Below are 23,991 nucleotides of genomic sequence, written 5' to 3' on the forward strand. Positions count from 1 at the left end.
CCTCCTCTCTGTCAACTTGGCATCCTCTCTCCCCTCCACCAGGCCTCAGCGACCCCTCCGGATGCTGGTGCTGCCAACCCCCTGCCCCCAGCCCCTGGCACTTCCCTCCGCTGAGGCCATGGAGGCCCCTCCCCCTCGGACAGATGGGTCCCCAGAACCTGGACCTTCCTCCTCCTCCACAGGATGTGCCCAGACCTCCTCCACTTCGCGGCCCAACCACTATCTGCTCATAGACACCCAGGGCGTCCCATATACTGTGCTGGTAGATGAGGAATCTCAGAGGGAGTCCGGGCCGGATGGGGGTTCGACCCAGAAGAAGTGCTACAGCTGCCCGGTGTGCTCCCGGGTCTTCGAGTACATGTCTTACCTTCAGCGACACAGCATCACCCACTCGGAGGTGAAGCCCTTTGAATGTGACACCTGCGGGAAGGCATTCAAGCGGGCCAGCCACCTGGCGAGGCACCACTCCATTCACCGGGCAGGCGGGGGGCGGCCCCACGGCTGCCCGCTCTGCCCTCGCCGCTTCCGAGAGGCGGGTGAGCTGGCGCAGCACAGCCGGGTCCACTCGGGGGAGCGCCCGTTTCAGTGCCCACACTGCCCGCGCCGATTCATGGAGCAGAACACGCTGCAGAAGCACACTCGGTGGAAGCATCCGTGAGCCAGGCGGCAGGGTACCCCATGGACCATGGGATTCCGGGGGTGAGCGTGGACTCCTAGCGAGCGCCAGAGGCTGGGCAGCGGGGGCCCCGGACGTAAACACAGACCTACTGTGCAGGAGGCTGGGCCCTGCCTTAAGGAGAAGACCGCCAGTCATGGTCCGGTCCTCGGTGTTTTGGAGACATGGTGGGAACAGACCTCATCTTTACAGAGTGGAGTCCTCTAACCTGAGACATCAGCTATTTCATGGCTGAGCCCTGGGAGCCTGTGGCCTGAAAACCATGGTGAGGGGTCACCAGGAATCTGCACCATCTTCCAGAGGCTTTCCTGTGATGCTGGGGGGGGGGGGGAGCGGCCTCCGACCTGCCTCCCACTCCCCAGCCAGGGCTTGAGACTGGACACCCAAGACTTGTTTTGAAGACTAAGTCTCTGCCCACTGCCTAGCAGGGAGACTCAGTGAGTGCCTGGCCCCCGTAGGCCTTGGTTTGTCTGGCTGGGGAATGGGAAGATTGGCCCACACTTGGGTCAGCCCTAGCTTGGCTCCTGACCCGGTGGTATCTAGGCAGTGTTTGCAAGCTTTTCTTTTCTTTCCCTCTCGTTCTTTCTGCCACAAGTGTGGCATATGGAAGTTCCCAGGCTAGGGGTTGAATCAGAGCTACAGCTGTTGGCCTACACCACAGCCACAGCCACATGGGATCTGAGCCGTGCCTGCGATCTACACCATAGCTCAAAGCAACACTGGATCCTAAACCCACTGAGTGAGGCCAGGGATTGAACCCGAATCCTCATGGATACTAGGCAGATTTGTTTCTGTGAGCCACAACAGGAACCCCTTTCTTTCTTTTTAACCACGATCCATTGTAAGAAACACATTTTACATGCAACTCAGTATACAGGATACACAAAGTAAAAGCAAAACAAATATTTAAAAATAGTTACCTCTGCCATGTGCTGGTCTCTCATTTTTTCCCATGTGCTTTTTTTTTTTTTTTTTTAAACTGCCAATTCCAGTTTTTATTCTACTATGTTACATTTTCTGCACATGAACCTATAGTTTCAAAAACATCGATCGAGGGCAGGCGCTGCCCCCTGGACGTTTTGACTCAGGCTGCAGTTTATCTGTAGGTAACATGGAGTGGGTAGGAGAGGACTGCGGCCTCGGTTTTCTAGGTGGTTGGCACATTTAGGTTTGCCCCCTGCAGAGTTAGAGCATCCCTCTCATAAGGGCTGGCAGAAATTCCAGGGCGTGGATGATACTGGAGAATGGGAGGGGAAGAGGCAGGCAGCACTGGGCCAGAAGCTGAATAAACATCTACCCTCCTAGTTAATATTCCTTGCAGTCGGTTTTGTGCCAGGCACTGTCCAGGGCGTCATTTCTTCTTTCTGCTTCTTGTTTTGGGGGGACGAGCACATCAGCTGCCTTTACTTCCCAGAGAGCTAAAAAAGGGCCTCCCCATGGCCTAACACTAACAGTGCCCGATCCTGAGCTCTGATTGCGGTCAGACGCTGGGTGAGTGGTCTGCGTGTGTCTCATCATTCTTGCCCCACAACGAACCTAGAAGGGATTATATTACAGGTGAGTAGCCTGAGGCTGCGGAGGAGGAGCGCCTAGGGCTGGGATCTAGGTTCGAATGTTCTAAAACCAGCTCTTAATCCCTAACACGGGTGAGGGTGGTGGTTTCTAGGCCTCTGTTTTTGGGGAGGTGTAACTACCCCGGGATCCCAGGAACCCTGGGGTCTGCCTGTGCTGAAGCGCAGAGGGAGACGAAGGAGCAGGTGTGTGTGGGGGGGCGGTCCACACCGCCAGTTCCCAGGGTATCGCTTAATGGGATTCTCCCTGTGCTTCAACTTTCCTGGCTGTTTCCTACCTTTCCCCGCTTCTCCCGGGCCCTCCTCCGCACGTCGTCACCCAGCCGGGGGACCACAGAGCCACCAGCTCTCCAGGAATTGGGAATTTCCTGACGTTCCCTGCCCAGGCTTCGCGGAGGCGGGGTGGGGTGGGGTGGGGGAGTGCAGCAAGGGGCCATCGCGCAAGTGCGGCCCCGGTTTCTGCCGCAAACGGCCGGCCTCACCTGGGCCCGGGGACCCCCAGAGAAGGCCCGCCAGTTGGCGCACCGGGCGGTCCTAGCGTCTCTGCCCTTGCAGTCGCCCGGCTCCAAGACTCGCCGCCTCTGCTGGCCCGCCCGCCGGTGTGTGGTCGCTTCCCTCCGCTTTCCGTTATTCTTTGTAGACGCTCCCCGGCGCCGGGCATGGGCACCGCCGCCGCCGTCGTCCCTGGGCCGGATTCCGCGCGCGGGTGGGTGAGCGTGGGGCCCCGGCCAGTCCGACCCCGGGCACCCGCGGGCGGTGGGGTGGTGGTGGCGGCGTAGGCATCCGGCGCATCCCTCGCTGGGACCACTTGTCACCATCGCTCCCCCTCCCACCCGCGGGACAAAGGGCGGGGGCGGGGGCGCATCCCCACGCATGACCTTCCCCCGCACCGCGCACGCGCCCAGCACCCCCAACGGGGGACAGGCCCTGGTGGCCCAGGCGAGTGCGTGGGAGGGGTGTGGGGGTGCCCGTGGATGGGGGAGGCGCCGTGCGCGGTTTGGACCCCTAACCCAACGCATGGAAGTTGGGGCACACGCTACCTCCCCTGCATCTCTCACTTCTCTTGGCCCCAAGACGACCTGTGATGAGGATCTGGCCTATTTAGGCCAGGATGTCCCCACTCGGTCGACCCCACGGGTCTGGCCCCTCTTCCTCCAGCCCCCTCATTCCCTAGAGTCCAGGAGTTTGTTGCCCCAGGTGTCCTGCGTCAGACCCTGGAGTCCTGGCCCTTGGCACCCCTTCCCCAGCATGTCCCCGAGGAGCCCATCTGTGTCGCTCCATCTTGGCTGCTGTTTCTGTCCAGTGCCCCTGAGGTGCTCAACTGCAGGGGTCCACAGGAGGCCACGCCATGAATGACGGAAACAGCCGGAGGAGGACAGGTGAGGAAGCTGGGATCTGGCTCCGCCTTTGGCCCCCTGCACCTGCCCTGCCTTGCCCCAGCCCTTCCAGCTCCAGGGCGACTTGGATGCAGGCTGGTCCGAGGCCCTGGGGGACTGCCCTGGGCTGACCCTGGCCTCTCTTCTCCAGTGAAGAAGGACAGTGAGGCCTTCGAGATTTCCATCCCTTTCGATGAGACGCCCCACCTAGACCCACAGATCTTTTACAGTCTGAGCCCCTCTCAGGGAAACTTGGAGGGTGAGTTGATTGGTGGGGGCGGGGCTTGGGTCAGGTGGGGCCCAGGGCCCTTGAGCCCTAGGGTGTGACCAGGGTTCCTCCGCTGTCCCTAGAGACTCCGGAGGCTGCATCCCCCACTGTGGCCCTGATGCACGGTGTCAGGGCCCAGCTGCACATGGCCCTGGAGAGGAACTCGTGGCTGCAGAAGCGCATTGAGGACCTGGAGGAGGAGAGGGACTTCTTGAGGTGTCAGTTGGACAAGTTCATCTCCTCTGCCCGCATGGATGCAGGTGAGGGGGCCAATCCCCTCCCCATGTCACTGCTGGGCCCCTGCACCCAGCTCCGCCCTCCTCAGGGACACACGCATCCTTTGGTGGCTCAGGGGGATGTGAGGACTCTGTGCCCTGCTTGTCCGTATTTCGTGAACACTGCCCCTTGCCCTTCCCCAGATGGGGCTTCCCTTACCTCATCTCTGGTCCCTCTTTTGGAGGATCCAGCCCCCACGCTCCCATTCCTGGTGTTCAGCCTCTTTTGGCTCCCTCGAGAGCTTCCTCTGCTGCCCTCTCTGGGAATTCAACTGAGAGTCTGGGCAAGGGAGCTGCATCTTTTCCTTTTTTTTTAATGGCTGCACCAGTGGCATTTGGAAGTTCCCAGGCCAGGGATTGAATCGGAGTCACAGCTGCGGCATCACCAGACCCTTTAACCGACTGCACTGGGCTGGGGAACGAACCTGCACTTCTGCAGGGTCCCGAGTCGCTGCACCACAAGAGCAACTCCAAGGACCTACATTTTTTTTTTTTTTTGGCCATTTCTTGGGCTGCTCCTGCGGCATATGGAGGTTCCCAGGCTAGGGGTTGAATCAGAGCTACAGCTGCTGGCCTACACCACAGCCACAGCCACATGGGATCTGAGGCATGTCTGCGACCTACACCACAGCTCACGGCAACGCTGGATCGTTAACCCACTGAGCAAGGCCAGGGATCGAACCCGCAACCTCATGGTTCCTAGTCGGATTCGTCAACCACTGTGCCACAACGGGAACTCCTGCATCTTTTTTAATACCTATATTATTGGGGACCCTCTGCTCTGGAAGCAGCGCTAGCCTGGGTTGCTGGGGCCAACAGGAACCCACCCAGGATGCTCAGGCTAGGGGGCCTCTGGACTTTCTCAGTGGGAACCCCAACACTGGACCTCCCAAACACCCTTTGGAGGCCCCTACATCTGAATCTTGGCTGCTCCTTCTGAGTGGAAGTGGTGCCTCCCTTTCCCAGAGCACTAGGCCCAGAGACTGAGATTTCGTGTAGGGTCTGAACCCCCCACTTCCACTGTGGAGTCACAGACTCTCCTGAGGTTCCCAGTTCTGTCTTGGTCCACTGGGCCCGTCTCCCAGACTTCTTGCCACTAAGTTTAGGAGTCAGCCCAGGGACCTCAGCCTATACCCCATCCCCGAATCCCCATGGCCTGACTGTGTACCGCCGTCGGTAGGGACCTCTGTGTCTCTGGTGCACTTCCTGTCTCCTTGGGGATCTCCCTTCCTAGGGACTTCTGTGGCCTGATGTCTGTCCCCACCTGGCAGACAGAGCTCTTGCCTCTTCGTCCCTCCTGTCCCCACAGTTCATGCGTGTGCGTCTCTTCCCACCTCTCTGCAGAGGACCACTGCCGGGTGAAGCCTGGGACCCGGCGGGTGGAGGGGGATGGTCGAGGTGGGGCTGGGGGTGAGGCCTCAGACCCCGAGTCCGCCGCGTCCTCGCTCAGTGGAGCGTCTGAGGAAGGCAGTAACGTCGAGCGGAAGAGGCAGAAGCAGAAAGGAGGCACGGGCCGGAGACGTTTCGGGAAGCCCAAGGCCCGGGAGCGGCAGCGAGGTGAGTGAGGCATGGGATGGAGGCTTGGGGGTCTGGGCTGGGGACCAGCTGTGTTACCTCCAAAGAACTCTCCCTTCCCCGAGCCTGAGTCTCCCATTGGCAAACAGAGATCTGATTCTCCTGTCCCTGCCTCCGTGCTGGTCGGCTCTCACTGCCACCTGCCACGTGACCTTCCTGAGCCTCAGGCTCCTGTCAGGAACAGGGGAGGGGGTGATGGCTTAGGTGGGCTGGGACGCATCCCTTTACCCACTCCCTCGTTCGCTTTCCCGCCTCATCCCCGTCTCTGGGCCCACCTTCTCCGGTTTTCTGGTCTGCCCTGTCTCCATTTCACCCACCTGGTGTAACTCCCATTGCTCTTTCTCCTGATCTGTTTTGTTCTCCTGGTCTCCTCTCTGCTCCTTGCCTGTCTCTGTCCTTCTGGCGTTTATGTCCCCTCTCTCCATTGCTTTCCTCTTGTCTCCTATGGCTGCATCCCCTTCTTGTCCTACTTCCTTTCTCTGCCTGCCCCCTCCATGTCTGTCTCTCTCTTCCCGCCGCCTGGCCCTGCAGTGAAGGACGCGGACGGTGTGCTCTGCCGCTACAAAAAGATCCTAGGCACCTTCCAGAAGCTGAAGAGCATGTCTCGGGCCTTCGAGCACCACCGAGTGGACCGCAACACCGTGGCGCTGACCACGCCCATCGCGGAGCTGCTCATCGTCGCCCCCGAGAAGCTGGCCGAGGTGGGCGAGTTCGACCCCTCCAAGGAGCGTCTGCTGGAATATTCGCGCCGGTGCTTCCTGGCCCTTGACGACGAGACCCTGAAGAAGGTGCAGGCCCTCAAGAAGAGCAAGCTGCTGCTTCCCATCACTTACCGCTTCAAGCGGTGATCCCGCCATCTGGCCCAGGACACGCCCTCTGGCCCCCACTTCCCTCCTCTTCGGCCCCCCGGCACCCGGGCAAGCGTGTGCATGAGTGGTGCACCCATGACGAGGGCGTCGAGGGTGGGCGGCTTGTTTCTGCCCGTCCTCTCTCCTTCCCCTGCTGTAGACCGCCGTTCCCTCCTCAGGCTCCCGGTACATAGATCTGCCCCCTCTGCCTCCCACATTCCTAGCGTCCTCCCCTTTCTCCGCATTCCCGGGGTTGGGGGCGGTCCTCCTTTAGAAAAAGTTCCCAAGAATTATCAAGGGACCAGATCCTACCCTTTCCTAAACACTGGTACCCCCTCCCACTTGAGCGGGACTGTCCTGCCCTCACAGGGCCCTTCCTCCTGGGACCCTGCGGGGCAGAGGGGCACTGTACACATCCCGTCTCCGCCCCCGGACCCGAGGAGTGGCCGGCCCACCAGCCCGCCCTGCAAGGAGCTCCCCACCCGCATTCCGGGACAGCCCTGAGTCCACGTGAGAGAGAATTATTAAGAGAATTTAAATTAAAAAGAGGTGATAAAATTTGGAATAAACCAGGCCCCGGCCTCTTGCTGGGAGGGGGTGGCTGTTGCCGCGGAGACAGTGACAGGGGCTCCAGGGGGGGCTCCGGGGAGCGGATGGTCAGGCGGGAAATGGGGAGGTTGGGGAGACAAGGTGTAATTAGTCCCCCAGAGGCAGGAGTGGGAGGAGAGAAGCAGCTGTGCCCTGAACAACTCGGAGGAGCAGAACTCCGGGAAGGAGGCATGAGCCGACTTGGACCAGAGGCAAGGCGGCAGAAGGCGGGACTCAATGACTTTTGGGAGAGGCGACCATCGAGGGGAGCGGGGAGCTCTGAACAGAGACTGCCTCCAGGAGGCGGTAAAGCGAGATTCTCTGTCTCCCGGAAGTGCCCGCTGCGTGGCTAGCAGCGTCGGCGCGGTTGGGGGGGGGAACGCTCGCTTGTGTGGTTGCCACGGCAACCGCAAGGGGGCGGCCTTGCTCAACGGTCGGGAATGTAGTCCCTTCCCTGGAGGAAGGAAATCTCGCGCACGCGCGCTCGGGCTGTGGCCCCGACGACCCGCCCCCCCTCTCCGAACAGTGAGAGGTCTCGGTTCAGACCGATCTCTACGCAGGCGCAGAGGCTCTCTCGCGCTCGCCCCTTCCACTTTGCGCATGCGCACAAAGCCGCGCTGGCAACCTCCGCAGCAGCCGCGCGCACTCTTCACTCCGCTGGCTGCTTTTGTCTCGCGAAACCTTCTTAGGCGCTTCTCAACATCGGTCCTTCTTTTCCTCCCATCGCCCCACAGGGAGAGCCGGGTGCTGAGAGCCGAGACCCTGCCTCTTCTTTTCCTTTCCCCTGACCCACCTCGCCTCTGTCCTCCCTCCCTTTTTGGTTCCCGGAGCCGGAAGGAGCCGAAGCGCCCACGGAAAAAGCCGAAGGTGTCTGCTGTGAGTCCTTCCCCAGGCGGTGGCGGAAGGAGCCGAAGTTCTCCGAAAGGGGGAGGAGGTTGCTCTTGGAATCTCCGGAAAGAGCCGAAGTTTGGAAACGGGTTTAATCTCTGGTTGGGCCCGAGGGGGAGCGCCAGAGACCTTCGGAAAGTGCCGAAATCCGGGACGGTTAGGATTGTCGGAAGTGGCCGATTGCTTGGACAGGGCCGTTGGGAAAGAGAGGGTAGAATCCGTGGAAGCAGCCAAAGACGGACGGTTTGAGTTCTTGGAAGAAGCTGAATTCTAAGTGGGGAGTCTGGGTGCTAGGAATGCGAGGACCTACGGAAACATCCGAACGTTGAAGAGCTACTATCCGAAAAGTTACGAAAACCTGAGAAGCCTGCGAAACCCTCGCTTCGGGTGTTTTCGGAAGCAGCCGAAGTCGCCTCTCCCTTCGCTCCTCCACGGTCCGGAAATAGCCGACGCGTTTCGGAGCCAGGCCCTGGGGGGAGGTGCGCCTCGTGGGCGGGCCGGCGGGGAGAGGGGCGGAGCCGGGGCGGGGCTGGGCGGGCGGCAGGGGCTTGATTAGGTAGGAGGCGGTGGAACGCCGGCGGCGGCCGGAAGTAGCCGAAGCAAGCGGCGGAAGTAGCCGAAGCGGCCGGATCGGGCGCGCGGCAAGGCGAGGCGAGAGCTACACAGGGCCCTACGCGGCCGCCTCAGCATGTCGGACTTCGACGAGTTCGAGCGGCAGCTCAACGAGAATAAGCAAGGTGAGGGCGCCGGGGGTGCGGGGCGGCGGGCGGGGCGGCTCTCGGCTTCCCCCTGTGTCCCCCGCCATTTTCCCCCTCGCTTCCCCCCCTTAGGCCCGCACGGCGCCCCCCCACCCCGCGGTGCGCGCCTTACTCACGTGACCGCCCGGCGTGCCGCCGCGCGGGAGGGGAGGGGGCGGCGGGCGCATGCGCGCCGCGTTCGGTTCCGCGCCCCACGTGGCCCCCGGCGCGGGTGGCGCGGGCGCCGCAGGCTGTCGGGAGTCCGTTGCGGACTTATTTTCTATTTTTTTAATTTGGAAAGGAGATTATGTAGATTGGGTCCCGCAACCCCTCCTTTTCTCCCGATGCCCTCGCACTTCCGCTTCCGGCCGGGCCCGCGGCCGGTGTCTCCACGCCCCCTTTGTTCCAAAATGGCGGTTGGAGCCCCCCTTCACGTGGGCGCATGCAGGGCCGCGGTGTGGGCCCTTCTCGCACCGCCGCCCTTCGCGCCTTTCCTGGGGGCTAGTCGCCGGGGTCCCTTCCAGCCTAACGTGGGTGATGCGGTGTCTCCTGGGAGAGGTCCGCACTGTGCGTTTTCAGTGTTCCTCCCGCACGCGGTTCTCCCTCGCGCCGTCGCGCCAGGCACAGTGTGGCGTGTCTGCCCCCCATATCTCCTCAGTTAGACAGGTCCCCTGTTCTGTACGAGCCCACCCTCCGGGCGCCGCGTGTGTCCGCCTTTTCAACGTGGCGATAAAGAGACAGGCTCGGAGCGAGTAGGGAGACTTAGCTCAGTTGGGAGGATGGGAGGCAAAGTCCCTCCGGTGATGCGGAGTCCAAGTAGGAGGCCGAGCTAGTGCCGACTAGTTTGGACACCCCACGAATGTTAGAACAAACTTAGGCCTGGAGGAGGTGGCGAGCGCGAGGCCTAAGCTCCTTGTGGTCAGAGGACTGCACAGGGGGCGGGGGGCGCTGGGGTTCCCCTTTCAGCCCAGTCTGCAGTTGGGAGCAGGTGGCTGGTTTAGGAGGAGACAGCGCCTGGGGAAGACGAAGTCGGGTTTCGGAGTGCCCACGGGGTGTCTGTACACGTTGTAACGCTTCACAGCACAGGCTTTGGAGGGGAGGAGACTTGGCTTCTAGTACCTGCTTTGTTGCTAAGTAGTTGTGGAACTTTAACACGTCTATGCTTTTTTTTTTTTTTTTTAATCCTTTTCTTGTGTGTAGTGGCTGTTAAATAGGTATGTGTCTTTATTACCGGTTTCTGGAGTCAATGGTGATGGCAGTACTGATAGTGCTTTGCTAAGCTTTTACACGGCTTATTTAAGTAGATGGTCAACAGCCGTGGGGGACTGACATGACTTCCTTTCCTTTGCAGAGGAGGAAGCAGGCTCAGAAAGCTTGAAAAACTTTCTTTGGTTTTAGCTGGTGAGAGTTGCAGCTGAGGTTAAGTGAGGTAATGTGTGTACAGTGTGTGGCATACGGTCTGGCATTCGTTAAGTGCCTAACGAGGAGTATTGTGAAATGATCCCTAGTGAAATTTCTTAGGAAGGTAATGGAGAGGCTGCCCTGAGCTGCCTCAGAGGTGGTGTCAGAGTTGGGACAGCAGGGAGAGGTGCTTTCCCAGCGTCATTATCCCATGTCCCACACTTGGGGCGGGATGAGCGTCGTTTAAAAGACCGGGAACACTGAGGTTGGAAGGTACGGTTGCTGTTTTGTGGTTTTATGCAGTTGGTAGACAGAAGAGCTGAAGCTGATCCTGAGTCTGGCTGCAAAACCACGTGCCCCTAGGCTGGACTGCTAGATGGAACTGAATGAACCTTCCTTGGGGCACTTGCACACGTGCTGCTTGGTTTCTCTTGGGTGTCCCCACTGGTACTGGCACGTCCCTTGGGCTGGTGGAGTTGTTCCCACAACAAAGTGATCACAGCGTTTTGAGTAACCACAGCTGCCTTTCCTTCCTGACCTGTTTGGGTTGAGGCAGGGAACCTACTGTTGCTTTAAGGGGAAGCTTTGCCCTAGTATCGTTGTGCCTGTGGGTCTTTGTCTCTGTGGTCCAAGCCTCCTCCAAGCCTCAGTCCCTGCCTTGTGCACCTGTGTCTCCAGGGAATTAATTTCCTTGTCTGTGTCTCAGGCACCCAGCAGGCGCCACTTCTTCCTCTGTGTCTGTTCCTCTCTGCCTGCTTGTCTGTTTCAGAACCAAAGCCACAAAAGACGCTGTTTTTATAGTTGGCCCATCTTTCAAGAGTGGAGCCAGAGGCCCAGAGCCTCAGGCCAGCACACCTCTGGGCCCTCAGTGTCATGCTTACCTGCTACTTCATGCTACTTGCCTCCTGGTTCCAGGCTTGGATTTGTTTTTCGTGTTCAGTCTGTGTCTTCAAGGAGGTAACCGCTTGTCTTTAGGGGCTCCCGCCAGACCCTGGAGTGTTCTGGCTGCCCCATGTTGAGTATTGCCTAGTGCTTAACTGCACTTGTGGGCATTTCAGTGTTCACAACTTCCTTGCTTTTTGGCCAGGGGCAAGTCACATGACCTCCCTGAGCCTCAGTTTTCCCATCTGTCAGGTGAGCCTCTAGCAGTGTCTCCCCAAGGTAACAAGATTAAGTTCAAGTAGAGCTAGCACAGGATCTAGTCTTAGGTACCATTGCAGTGTTGGCTGGAATTTTTTTTTCTGTTTTCCAAGGTGCGTGTTTTTCTGTCTTTTAGTGGTTCTGGAGTTTGAGTTCACTTGTGAAAAGTTTTATGTTTAATTGCATCAGAAAAACATGTGAGGCAAAAGCAGTAGAGGTGAGGTTAAGGTCCATGCTGACGTCTGGTCCTTACTGCTTTTTCTCCCTGTGTCCGGACAGACGGTCAAGTTGAGAAGCGTGTTGATGTGCATCTGAGGGGTGGGGCAGCATAGCTGGGTGTTGGTGTTTCGAACCAAGGAAATAGAGTGCCGCGTGGCCCTGGAACTGCCCCTCTTTCAGGAGTGAAAGGTCTGCTGGGAGCCAAGGGTTCTGTGGTTCTGCTGGGCAGGGAGGCAGAATCTGCCCCCAAGGGGAGGGGAGGGGGTAGAAGGAGCCAGCTAGCGGCCCGTGGGGAGCTCCGAGAAAGCGTCCACCCTGGTTTCTCCTGTCCCTGGCTCTGAGGACCTGTGGGTCTGGGGGGCCTGGGTGGGTCACCTCCCCTTCAGCCCGGATTCTGGAAGGGGCGCCTCCCTGGAGGAGGGCGTCCTGCACTCTTCGCCTGGTGGGGAAGGGCTGGGGCGGGGTGGGTTCCGCTGCTTCCCAGGCATCTCTGAGCCTGCCTGGCATCTGACTTGGGGCCTGGGCGTGGGGCTGTGGGGGCCAGCTGGTTGAGGAGGTCTCTCCTGAGGGGCTGCTGGGTCCCTGCAGGAAAACATCATTGGGTCTCTTGATTCCCCAGCCTCTAGCCCTGCCCCTCTCAGGGACGACCCTGGGGTCAGGCCCCTCAGCCCTGGAGGGGGACCAGGAGCCAGCCTCCTCTGTCTTCTCTGGCTCCCCAGCTCCTCCTGAGCATCCTCAGGTACCTTACACCCCGGGGCATCTCCAGGCCCTGCCCCTCAGGTAACCAGCTCCCGCCCTTGGCGCCCCAGGGTCCTGGACGCCTGTGGACCCAGGAAGCCTGCCGTCCCTTCCCCGTGGGGGGTGGCCTCCCTGGGGCTGGGCCGTAGGTGACAGTGAGCGGGTGGGCCGGGCCGCAGCCTCCCTCAGCTCACCTTCCCCGCCCCTGCCCAGAGCGGGACAAGGAGAACCGGCACCGCAAGCGCAGCCACAGCCGCTCCAGAAGCCGGGACCGCAAGCGCCGCAGCCGGAGCCGGGACCGGCGCAACCGGGACCAGCGGAGCGCCTCCCGCGACAGGCGGCGGCGAAGGTACCGGCGGGGTCACTCTCGTCCCGGGGGCTCTGCGGCTTGTCTTTCTGGAGCTCGGGGTTCCCTGGCCTGGGCTTTCTCGGGTTTCCGGTGGGTCGTTGGTGCAGCAGCGGGCGCTCGGGTGTGGCTCGGGCTCCCTCCCGCAGGGGCTCCGTTGTCCTGCCTCTTCCCCTGCCTGGTCCTTGGGGGCCGTCCCGGGACCAGGGGGTTCTTGGAGCCCATCTCTGCCCCGCCCGCCCGGGCGGCTCTTCTCTCTTCTAACGCCTCTTCCCTCCCCTCCCTTGGCTCCTCTGTTCTCTCTGCCCCTCAGGTGAGGAAGGGCGGGACAGGCGAGGTTCTCCTGCCTCCTCCCACCTCAGGCTCCAGCTAGAGAGTGGTCTGTCGGGCCCTGCCTCCCTTCCTCTGGCCTGGGCGGGGGGCTGGGGGGAGACGCGGGGCCGAGGGGGCCTGCTTGCCTGGGGTTCACCTCGGCCCTGTCCCAGCCCTGGGGCTCAGTGCCCTGGGGGGTGGGGTGGTGAGTGGGGAAGACGAGGGTCCCCAGTCACCCCTCCCCATGCGTTTCCCTCCCACCCCCCAGCAAACCTTTGACCAGAGGCGCTAAAGAGGAGCACGGTGGATTGATGTGAGCTTCTCTTCCTGCCCCTTCCACCCCACGTCCAGTCCCCCACCTCCCTCTGGCCCACCTGCCCCGTCCCTGTCCAGCCCCGGCCCGAGCCCTGGGGAGAGAGTTCCCCCCGCCTTGGAACGGCCCCGTCCCGGATCCTCTCCCTCCTGGAGAGACCGCTGGGGTGGGGGGCAAGGGGCGCCTGGGGGACCCGCAGGCCCACCCTTGGTCAGACTGAGGTTGCCCCGCCCCGCTCTCCCTCGCCCTCCCCCAGCCGGTCCCCCCGTCATGAGAAGAAGAAGAAGGTCCGCAAGTACTGGGACGTGCCGCCGCCAGGCTTCGAGCACATCACCCCCATGCAGTACAAGGCCATGCAAGGTGGGCGCCTCTCTTTGGGGGCGGGGGGCTTTCGGGCCTCTGCCTTTGGAGTCCTTGGCGCGGTGGGGCCAGCGGGGAGCCGCCGAGGGCTGCGCTCCGTTGAGGTCCGTTGAGGAGCGTGCTGCTGCCCTGCGCGTCCACGGGCACCCTGCCATCCTCTGGTTCTCTTCTTTCCTCTCGAAGCTGCGGGTCAGATTCCAGCCACCGCCCTCCTCCCCACCATGACCCCTGATGGTCTGGCCGTGACCCCAACGCCCGTGCCTGTGGTCGGGAGCCAGATGACCAGGCAGGCCCGCCGTCTCTACGTGGGCAACATCCCCTTTGGCATCACTGAGGTACTGCCCTCCCCCTGCCCTGCCTCTCCCTGTCCCCCCTGTTCCTCCCCTCCCTCCCCTCCCTCCCCCAACCTGCACGGGTCAGACTCTGTTCCTGCAAGACCCCCCGGCCCCCTCCCAGACGGACGATGGAGTTGAGCCAGCCAGGGGCCGGGCTGGGGGTGGCCCGCTCCCTCCCTCCTCTCCCCTCCCGTCTCCCCTCCCCGCCTCCTCCAGCACCCAGGGATCAAGCACACACGTACCGTACCTACGCATCCACGGATCCGAATCCGTATGGAGAGACAGAGAGGGAGACTCGGACACACACACACACTCACACACACTCACGCTCACACTGACGCTCGCTCCCCTCCAGTTTCTCTGACACACCTCTTGTTCTCTGCCGCCTGTCCCGTCCTCTCCCCACACTCTCGTTTTTGATCGCCCTGAACTCCCCACCTTCCCCACCGCTCCTCTCCCATCCCCTCTCCCCCACCCCTTCCCGTGGCACCCCTGAGAATCCCGAGATCAAAGAGTTGTTTCCATTTCTCTTTAAAGTGAAATATTGTGGGGCTGAGATCCCTCGTAGCAACAAAAAGTTTGCTACCGTCGTTGAAGGCAAGTAAGGTCCATTCTGACTTTCTCAACCTGCACTTTGCTACATTTGATGAACCAGCCCCCGGACTCCAGGGCCAGATCCCTCCACATCACTCTTTTCTCCTCCCCTCCCTCCCCCCGCCCCTCCGCCCTCCCCGCCCTCCGCCCCCTCTGCCTCGGGTTTCTCTGTCCTGCCTGCTCTCGCTGCCCTCCCACTGTGCTGCCGTTTTCCTCTTGCTGTCACCTCGACGTCTGGTTTGTCGACTCACGTGTTTCTTCTCCTCGCTCTCTCTTGTTTCCTGACTCTTGGACGATCTCTCGCCTTTCCCCTGGTTGGGGCCCGTGGCTCTCCCCGACCTCCTGTCCTGCCTCCTGGACCCTGGCTGTCTCCTGCTGCCCCCCCCCCCCCCCCCGTTTCTCTCATCTTTCTTCTGCTTTTGTTCCTGCTGTGGTCTCTGTGCCCCGACCCCTACTCCATTGTTCCTTCCCTCCCACCCTGCCCTCGTCCCTCTCCCCTGACCCCCAAACCCCTCTGTGTCTCCCTCTCTCACCCTTCCCCTCCTCTCTCCACCTCCCCCCCGCCCCCCCTGTCTCCTCTTCCCTCTGCAGGAGGCCATGATGGATTTCTTCAACGCCCAGATGCGCCTGGGGGGGCTGACCCAGGCCCCCGGCAACCCCGTCTTGGCGGTGCAGATTAACCAGGACAAGAACTTTGCCTTCCTAGAGGTGAGCTGGGCGTGCGGTGGGGTCAGGCCATGCCCCCCTCTGCGGCAGCCCTCATTCCCCACCCCGGGCCCTTCTGCAGTCCCAGCACTGCCAGCGTTGCCCCTCACCACCACCTCTTGCCTGCAGTTCCGCTCTGTGGATGAGACCACCCAGGCCATGGCCTTTGATGGCATCATCTTCCAGGGCCAGTCCCTGAAGATCCGCAGGCCTCATGACTACCAGCCCCTGCCTGGCATGTCGGAGAACCCCTCTGTCTACGTGCCTGGTGAGTGGCCGTCTCTCAGCCCAGCTGGGTCTCGCGGGGAAGCGGTGTGTGCACTTCAGAAGACACGGGTCTTCCCACCCGGCCCCTGCGCTTTGGGAGGTGGGTGTCTCCCCGTTTGGCAGAGCTGACGCCCAGAGAGGGTGACCTGTGATCTGCTTGAAGATGCACAGCTCAGCTCGCAAGCGGCCGAGCCAGGACTGGACCTGGCAGTGTTGTGGAAAGCGAGGGGCCCAGCTCTGGCCCCCGGGGGTCGGTGTGCGCGTGTGTCCCCCCAGGGTGGATTTACACTGTCAGCAGAGCTTGGAGTGTGAGCTCTGACGCCTGGGTACCCCTCACCTTGTTCTTTGCTGTTTCTGTCCTCCTGGGTGCCACTGGGTTCAGTACGTCTCAGTTGGGGTACCGCCGCGCAGACTTTGTTCTGTGAGGGCAGAAGAGCGAGTGTGTTTTGCCACGCAGGGCGTGGGGTCTCTTGAGATGGCTGTTGTGCAGATGCTGCAGGAAAACAGCCACAGGTGATACCCGAGCAGGTGGGTGTGTCTGGGCTCCATGTGCCTTAACTTTCACGGGGACGGTGCGATACTCACATGCTGTCGAACAACCGCTCAGAAAGCTTGTAACTGTGCGGAAACCGGAAGCAGGCTGGCCCTGACCTGTCGGCTGTTTGCCGACCCCTGTGCTTTCGTGGTGGGGTATCTGCGGCTTTGGGCCTGTGTGGCGTCTGGTTGGGGTGTGGGGGGTTGGAGGAGCCATTGCTACTTAGCTGTCCTGGGCCCAGGTCTCAGCCCATGGAGCTGCCTTAGCAGAAGCGGGGGGAGCCCTGGTGTGGGCTGCCTGTGGAGCGTGGGTCATGCCTGTGGGGTTCTGCTGGCGAGATGTCACAAGGAAGGTGGCACCCCTTAGAAGTTGAGTCTGTTCTTTTATTCACGTGGAAACGGGCATGGGGAGTCCAGAGAGGGTGGCACCTTGGGGCTCGGGGCTGGGTCCCTGGCTCATCTGTAGTGCTTTCCACTGAACTTTGGGTCATTTAGCACATCTCTCTCTCTTTTTTTCTTTTTTTGTTTTTCTGCCATTTCCTGGGCCGCTCCCACGGCATATGGAGGTTCCCAGGCTAGGGGTCGAATCGGAGCTGTAGCCCCCGGCCTACGCCAGAGCCACAGCCACGTGGGATCCGAGCCGCATCTACTACACCGCAGCTCACGGCAACGCCGGATCCTTAACCCACTGAGCAAGGGCAGGGACTGAACCTGCAACCTCATGGCTCCTAGTTGGATTCGTTAACCACTGAGCCACGATGGGAACTCTTCTCTTTTTGTTTTTTAAGGCTGCACCCAAGGCATATGGAGGTTCCCAGGCTAGAGGTCGAATGGGAGTTAGAGTTGTCAGCCCACATGTTAGCCAGATCCAAGCCATGTCTGCAACCTACACCAGAGCTCACGGCAACACCAGGTCCTTAACCCACTGAGCCAGGCCAGGGATCGAACTTGCAGCTTCATGGTTCTTAGTCTGATTTGTTTCCGCTGCGCCCCAACAGGAATTCCTAGCACATCTCTTTCACGTGCAAAAGCCCTGAGGTGTTGCTGACGTAGACATTGTATGTAACCGTGTGACTGTTCTCTAGGTTGTGCTACAGAACCTTCCTTCTTTTGGGCCTTTTCTTGGGAAATTCACTGTGTTTTAACTCGTATCAAAGGAGCCCACTAGTCACCCCTGGCCAGGCCTGGTCCCAGGTGTGCCCTGTGGATCAGGCGTTCACTGTCAGGTCGTAAAGGCCCGGCAGGTGACAGCTTGGGGCAGAAGGTGGCCCATTCCTTGCCTTTATTTATTTATTTTTTTGCTTTTTAGGGCTGCAGGTACGGCACATGGAGGTTCCCAAGCTAGGGGTTGAATTGGAGCTACAGCAGCCAGCTTACACCACAGCCACAGCAACGCCGGATCCAAGCCACATCTGCGACCTACCTCACAGCTCAGGCAACGCCAGATCGTTAACCCACTGATTGAGGCCAGGGATCAAACCTCCGTTCTAATGGGTATTAGTCAGGTTCATTTCCACCATGCCGCACTAGGAACTCTATTGCTTGCTTTTTAAATACGGTTTATCGGTGCATAGCCACTCCTAGTATGCATGGTTGGGGCTTCTCAGTGGTCCTTTTTCTGCTCCGGTAGGCGCTGGGGTCTCCTTTCACCCAGGAGGAACGTGGGGCAGGGAGCGAGCACTCAGGTGTGATGGGTGGGGTCTGCGTTCTGTGGAAACAGGTGCGGCAGGGACAGGGACGGTGGTCCAGGGATGGTGCCAATCCTTTCCTTCCTTGGGCCTGGGGGGAGGGGGTGGTGGTGGTGGCAGAAGGCGAGAGTCTGCCTGCAGATTAAGTGCTTCGGTTCCACCTTTTCTTTCTCTTCCACCTTTTCTTTCTCGGTACTAAAGGTAATGTCTTGATTCCCCCTCTGCTCCGACCAAAGTCACCTTGGTGATGAAGGGGGAGAAGTATTTACAGACATTATTGGTGAGAAAAGGAACATTTGGGGAACCTGGAAGACAGCTTTCCCACCTGGGTGGCAGGGGACTGATCTGGAGCCAAGTGTGCGTCCCCTGGCGCTGGGAAACCTCAGCCACGGTCCCTGTTACCGGGCCTGGCTGCCCAGGGCTGACGTGAGGTCCTGAAACCTGGATGGACACTGGGAGTGGAGACGGCACAGTCACCTTGGCCTGTGTGAATTCAGCGGAAGCCTGAGCCAGCCCCTGGTTTCTGCCTGTGGGGCTCCCCCACTTCCCGGGAGAACCTTAAGCCCCAGGACCGGGGTGCCGGGCACACGGTGTTTGACCACTTAGAATAGCAGACGCCACCGAATCCCACGTGACTGAGCCGGAGAGTAGCCTGGGCAGCGTCGTAACTGTGCTCAGCGCAGGACCGCAGCGCCAAGGGTGGGGAGGCTTCATTGGGAGGCTGGTAGGAAAGGGCTCTGCGTTGAGGCCTGAGGGGCGAAGAAAGGCTTGTGTATCGTTGTGCCCTCTCGCCAGGAGGACCAGAGCCGAGGGGACCTGCCGGGCCACACAGCAGCAGGTGGCAGGTTAGGGGCTTGAGCTCGGGTCCCCGTGACCCCAGGGCCGGCAGATTGTTGCTGAGCCATGCTGGTGTTTGTCACAGTGTGTGTCGTGGGGGGCTGCTGGTGTGAACCTTGCAGGCTGGGCAGGCCTGGGAGTCCTGGCCGCCCGTGCTGGGGTGGGTGTGTGGATGGACAGGAGGAACGCGGGCCTCTCTCTGCCAGCTGGGTGTCACCAGTTTCATCTGGAGACGTCCCCAGTTTCCACGTAATGACCTTAGGCTGGGGAGTCAAAGTCCGTCTGCTCTTTTTCCTCTAGGAGTCGTGTCCACCGTGGTCCCGGACTCTGCCCACAAGCTGTTCATCGGAGGCCTACCCAACTACCTGAACGACGACCAGGTAGACCTTTCGGCTTTTCCTGCCACCTCCTCCCTTCCAGCCTCTGCCCAGACAAACTCACGGAGTCTTCGCCTGCTGCAGGTGAAAGAGCTGCTGACATCCTTCGGGCCTCTCAAGGCCTTCAACCTGGTCAAGGACAGCGCCACGGGGCTCTCCAAGGGCTACGCCTTCTGTGAGTACGTGGACATCAACGTCACGGATCAGGTGAGCCCTGGCCCCCACCCTGCCTCGCACCCACGCCAAGGTTGTCCCTCCCTGGGCTGGGCGGGGGGAGGCCAGCCTGCAGCAGGGCCTCGCACGCGCGGGGGGCCCCTTCCCCTTGGTTCCAGCTCTCTCCAAGCTCTCAACCCTGTGCCTTCCCCGTCCCCCACCAGGGCCCAGTGCTGGGCTGCGGGGGCTTGAGGGGAGGTGTCAGGCTCTTGGCCTCTGACCTGTACTTTCCCCTGCGGCCCCCGACCCTCCTCCCCCCAACACAGGCCATAGCGGGGCTGAACGGGATGCAGCTGGGGGATAAGAAACTGCTTGTCCAGAGGGCGAGTGTGGGAGCCAAGAATGCCACGCTGGTGAGCCCCCCGGCACGTCATCTTCCATTGGCTAGAGGGGTACCTGGGGGTGGGAGGGGCGGGGCCGGGCCGGGCGGGTTCTCCTCAGCTCTGCTCCCAGCTCTCCTGAGCTGGGCTGGGGCCGAGTGCCTGGCCTTTGGCGGCGGCAGTGGCGGCGGGCAAGGTCTTCCCTGCCGCGGAAGGGAAGGCGTCTGAGGCGGGGCTGGGGCCGGAGGGCCGAGGGCCGGGCCGCCCCGTGACGCCCTGCCCCCTGCCGCCCCACAGAGCACCATCAACCAGACCCCGGTGACCCTGCAAGTGCCTGGCCTGATGAGCTCCCAGGTGCAGATGGGCGGCCACCCGACCGAGGTCCTGTGTCTCATGAACATGGTGCTGCCTGAGGAGCTGCTGGACGACGAGGAGTATGAGGAGATCGTGGAGGACGTGCGCGACGAGTGCAGCAAGTACGGTCTCGTCAAGTCCATCGAGATCCCGCGGCCTGTGGACGGCGTGGAGGTTCCCGGCTGCGGAAAGGTGTGTGTGTGCGTGCGCGTCTCTGCACGCGTGCAGGAGCTCGGGCGAATGGCTCCCCACCTCTCCTGGGCACGTGCACCCCCTCGCATTCCCGCTGTTCTGCCTCAGCCCACTGACCCGCTCCTCTGACTCTGACTCGCTGGGCCCTGGTGCGTGCGTGCGCGTGAGGGGGTGTGTGTGTGTGTGTGAGTGTGCGCTGCACTGCTGTGTGTGTGTGCGCGCTGCTGTGTGTGTGTGCGCGTGCGTGGTTGCGCACTGCCGTGTCCCAGACCAGGACTCGCCTCTGTGTTGAAGCGACGTTGACTCCCAGCCCGGCTGTCGTGGGGTCTTGCGTAGGGAGTAGGGAGAGAAGTGCTGGACGTGGCCCCACAGACAGCAGCAGACCGTCTTGTCTTCCCGACAGGTTCTCGTTCTCTGTCGAGCTCACCCGTGCTGACCCTGAGCTCTCCCAGCAGCTCCCTGAGGCCTTCTTCCCAGTTAGCTCTCTGACTGCGGGGCCTGAGTCGGAGCCCCCTGAGGGACGTTGCCTCTGGCACCCTGCCAGGTTCAGCTGCTCCCACTACCCGCGGGTGGCCAGGAGTGGGCGGGGCTTGTCTTCACCCAGCTGCTCTGCTGGGGCAGCTGCATGCTGCCTGGGATGCCGTGCACGCCTGAGGCAGTAGCTGGTCAGGGGGCCCAGGACTGTAGTGGGATAGGGTTGATGTGGCGAAGCCCCGAGTGCCGGATGCCCAGTTATCCAAGCAGGTGGCTGGGGTGCTGGGCACGAGGCGGCGAGGAGGCCGGGGTAGCCGGAGGGCAGTAAGCAGAGGGCAGCGGGGTCCGTCGTGGCTGACCTTGTAGGGCCACACGGGTCCTAGTGAGAGTGTTCGGTGTCCTTTTGAGTGAGAAGGGAAGGGGTCATTGTGAAGTCTTCAATGGGGGGGAATGCTTGGCACGTAGAGGTGGTTCCTTGTAAGGTGGGGGTGGGCAGGGGTGCGCAGCCAGTGGTTAGCCTAGCCCTGCAGAGCTGGCACCTGCTGGCTGGGGATTGGAGGGGCCGAGGGACAATCTTTGGAGCTTTGGGAACTGACAGCTTGTGGTCACTTGGGTGAAAGCTGGTTCCCTGATTTAGAGCAGTGGCAGGGGATGCAAAGAAGTCCGTGGCCTCTAGATGCCCAGACCGTGGGAGCTGACTTGGGTGTGTCGGGAGTGGTGAGGAGTCAGGTGAGAGGCAGGGGAGATGAGCAGGTTGAAGAGAGGGGAACAGTGTCAGTCCTGGGGGGGGCTGGCTTTGAGGTCCTGAGACACCCCAGCAAAGATGTGGGGGATGGCTGGACAGAGCTCCTTCCAAGTGTGAGGTCAGATGGACACACTGGTCCCCAGTGTTCAGGTGGTGGTCTGGATATGCTTGCCCGGGGAACAGCGGGGGACAGCATCACCTCTGGGGGGCAGGGGCCAGAGGAGGAGGGCAGGCAGCATTTATTTTCACCTGCTCTCCTGTTCCCTCCTCACCATGCCCTGGAGACACTAGGTCCCTACTGGCTAGTTTCATCGTTGCACCGGAATGGAGGAGCCTGGCTTGCTGGGGTGCTGGGAAAAACTAGGAAGCACCCTGCCAGGTCTCTGGGATCAGCGTACCTGTTTGTCTGTAAACTTCATCATTTTCAAGCACGCAGGAAGGGGAGAGAGGGAGGAGCCGCCATAGCGATGGAATAATGTTACAGCATAGTGTTCGTCCTATCGCGGTGTATATAGTGCTGGTACACATGCTTCACTGCCCAGTTCAAGTTACCTTGTCTTCATTAATTTCCATGATCAGGCCCCCATTTTTACTGAAACACAGAATATTTCACATTTCACATATCATGTTTCCCCCAAGATTCTTCTTTTTTATTTTTTTTGTCTTTTTGTCTTTAGGGCCACACCTGTGACATAAGGAGGTTCCCAGGCTACGGGTTCATTTGGAGCTGTAGCCACCGGCCTACCCAGAGCCACAGCAACACGGGATCTAAGCCATGTCTGTGACCTACACCACAGCTCATGGCAATGCTGATCCTTAACCCACTGAGCGAGGCCAGGGCTCGAGCCTGAGTCCTCATGGGTGCCAGTCAGATTCGTTAACTGATGAGCCACAGCAGAAACTCTTCCCCCAAGAGTCTTAAGCGCGCTTCTCTATCTCAGCTACTGATAATTGGTGGCCTGGTAACTCTTGCCTTTGGGTCTGTGCTGTTTGCTGTAGGATGTTTAGCCTCATCCGCAGCCTCCACCCACTAGGTGCCAGGAGTACTGTGTGTGCCTTTGTGACTGTGAAAAACATCTCCAGACATTGGCAAATGTCCCTTGGGGACACATTTCACTTGGTTGAGAATTACTGCTGTGAACAGTTGACTTAAAAAAAATGTTACTTTAATGAAGCCACGCTATACCTACCATCAGTACATTAACTAGAGAACCATTAGGATCCGCCTCCCCAAGCCACGTTCACATTTCTCACCGTTTTGGAACGTCCTCATGGTTGAGGGAAATAAGGAACCCGAGGGACCCCTGCCATTTGGTTTCAGACTTTCTTAATCAGTTCTTTACACCTCCCCCCCCTGCCCAAGCTCTTTTGCTTGTTGAGGCAATAGGGACATTTGTCTTACAGGATTCCCCAGGCTCTCAGTTAGGCTGCTTTTACCTCCTCTCTCTACACTTCCGTAAACTGGTGGCTCAGGCAAGATGAGAAGCCTGAGGAGATCAAGGTTTCAGGTTTTGTCTTTCCAGTCAACCTGGGTTTGGATAGAAATTTCCAAGTTTTCCTCACTTCATCCCTTGTCCAGGGGAGACATCCATGTCCTTGGGTGGTGGAGGGACCCCCCCCCCCCCCCCCCCGAGCATGGTGCCTGATGCAGGGGAGACACTCAACACAAGTGGCCTCTCTCTGAGTTTACGCCTGGCCTCTGTTCTGTGGGGCTCTTGACTCCAGCTGCCTTTGCAGGTCTTTCCTCTGTTTCATTCTTTGATCCTGGGGTGCTGGAGGAGGTTTGGATAAATGTCCCCACACCGGCAGTGAGCCCCCTCTCGCTGCCTGGGAGTTCTGAGTTGGGGGTAGATGCTGGCTGGTTGCTGTGAGGGAGCCAGCTCATCCTCGAAGGCAGAGGCTGGTTGGTCTTCACACCTTGGCTCTTGTTCCCGCAGATCTTCGTGGAGTTCACCTCTGTGTTTGACTGCCAGAAAGCCATGCAGGGCCTGACGGGTCGCAAGTTCGCCAACAGAGTGGTTGTCACAAAGTACTGTGACCCCGACTCTTACCACCGCCGGGACTTCTGGTAGAGGCGGCGGGGGAGGGCAGGGGCAGGGCTGGCTGGGGGCTTCTCCCCCTCCCGCTCCCCCTCTTTTCCCCCTCTGAAGACCATGGGCAGAGGAGTGACAGCCGAATGACAGAATGACAGCCTGACAGCCGGCAGCAACTGGAATGGCAGCAATTAAGGGTGGGGGGTGGGGTGGGGCTTGGGGCGGGGAGGGACGGGGGAGTGCTCACACAGGCCCACACAGATACACACACAGAGGGAAGGGGGGGGCGGGGTGCGCAACAGGGCTGGGTCGGATCCCCACGGCCCCTCTCCGAAACAGTCTTTCCTCCCTTACACTCCCTTTCTCTTCCTCCTCCCACCGTAGAAACGTAGCGTGTTTATATTTTATGGCCAAACTATTTTGAATTTTGTTGTCCGGCCCCAGTTACGCTGCCCTCTCCCCTTTCAGGACCACAGCTCCCGTCCTCTTGGCCTCTGGTCCTCTCCGCGGTGTTGTCCTTGGTTTCTTATGTAGCTGATTCTTTCCACTTTAGTTTCTCCAGACCTGCCCCCCAGCCCCGTCACCCCGTCCCTCTCCTACTCTCTGTGGCAGTTTCATATTTGCTAAGACGAATTTGCTCATTAAACATTTTGTTGTATTTTACTTTATGGAGCTGCTCTTTGTCTGGTGTA

At 60.3% G+C, this 23,991-nt stretch overlaps 4 protein-coding genes across 13 annotated transcripts in view; 3 read left to right on the forward strand and 1 right to left on the reverse strand.

The window, feature by feature from the left end:
• The window catches only part of ZNF581 (zinc finger protein 581), a 26,010-nt gene extending 24,025 nt beyond the window's left edge, over positions 1–1,985 (forward strand). For 5 of the 6 annotated variants that reach the window (XM_021095062.1, XM_021095059.1, XM_021095061.1 and 2 more), the window contains one exon: positions 43–1,985. In XM_021095062.1, the coding sequence (XP_020950721.1) occupies positions 62–658 (597 nt within the window). In that variant the 5' untranslated portion in view covers positions 43–61 and the 3' untranslated portion in view covers positions 659–1,985. The remainder of the gene's footprint in view (positions 1–42) is intronic. The other variant, XM_005664853.3, reaches the window with a different exon arrangement.
• Positions 1,612–3,339, reverse strand: LOC110261065. 2 transcript variants are annotated; one of them, XR_002344820.1, is made up of 2 exons: positions 2,526–2,717; positions 1,612–2,212 (listed from the first exon to the last, which is right to left on the reverse strand). XR_002344820.1 is itself a non-coding variant. In XM_021095058.1 (2 exons), the coding sequence occupies exons 1-2, from the start codon at positions 3,264–3,266 to the stop codon at positions 1,982–1,984; spliced, it is 768 nt and encodes a 255-aa protein (XP_020950717.1). In that variant the 5' UTR covers positions 3,267–3,339; the 3' UTR covers positions 1,612–1,981. The 2 variants fall into 2 exon arrangements, 1 of the variants encoding a protein (XP_020950717.1); XM_021095058.1 differs by lacking the exon at positions 2,526–2,717 and adding an exon at positions 2,730–3,339.
• CCDC106 (coiled-coil domain containing 106) lies at positions 1,954–7,158 on the forward strand. 3 transcript variants are annotated; one of them, XM_021095056.1, is made up of 7 exons: positions 1,954–2,233; positions 2,888–2,957; positions 3,551–3,626; positions 3,775–3,882; positions 3,975–4,151; positions 5,511–5,723; positions 6,273–7,158. In XM_021095056.1, the coding sequence occupies exons 3-7, from the start codon at positions 3,596–3,598 to the stop codon at positions 6,587–6,589; spliced, it is 846 nt and encodes a 281-aa protein (XP_020950715.1). In that variant the 5' UTR covers positions 1,954–2,233; positions 2,888–2,957; positions 3,551–3,595; the 3' UTR covers positions 6,590–7,158. The 3 variants fall into 3 exon arrangements, with proteins under 3 accessions (XP_020950715.1, XP_020950714.1, XP_020950716.1); XM_021095055.1 differs by having other exon boundaries at positions 1,994–2,233; positions 2,888–2,953; XM_021095057.1 differs by lacking the exon at positions 2,888–2,957 and having other exon boundaries at positions 2,097–2,233.
• On the forward strand, positions 7,769–23,967 carry U2AF2 (U2 small nuclear RNA auxiliary factor 2). Of its 2 annotated transcripts, none has more exons than XM_021093447.1 (12): positions 7,769–8,802; positions 12,514–12,649; positions 13,227–13,271; positions 13,528–13,631; positions 13,815–13,966; positions 15,152–15,268; positions 15,395–15,533; positions 18,892–18,971; positions 19,053–19,175; positions 19,448–19,546; positions 19,799–20,047; positions 23,204–23,967. In XM_021093447.1, exons 1-12 carry the CDS (start codon positions 8,754–8,756, stop codon positions 23,336–23,338), a joined length of 1,428 nt encoding a protein of 475 aa, XP_020949106.1. In that variant the 5' UTR covers positions 7,769–8,753; the 3' UTR covers positions 23,339–23,967. The 2 variants fall into 2 exon arrangements, with proteins under 2 accessions (XP_020949106.1, NP_001302733.1); NM_001315804.1 differs by having other exon boundaries at positions 8,754–8,802; positions 19,448–19,534; positions 23,204–23,338.

This window comes from Sus scrofa, chromosome 6, assembly GCF_000003025.6.
Source record: "Sus scrofa isolate TJ Tabasco breed Duroc chromosome 6, Sscrofa11.1, whole genome shotgun sequence".
NCBI lineage: Eukaryota > Metazoa > Chordata > Mammalia > Artiodactyla > Suidae > Sus > Sus scrofa.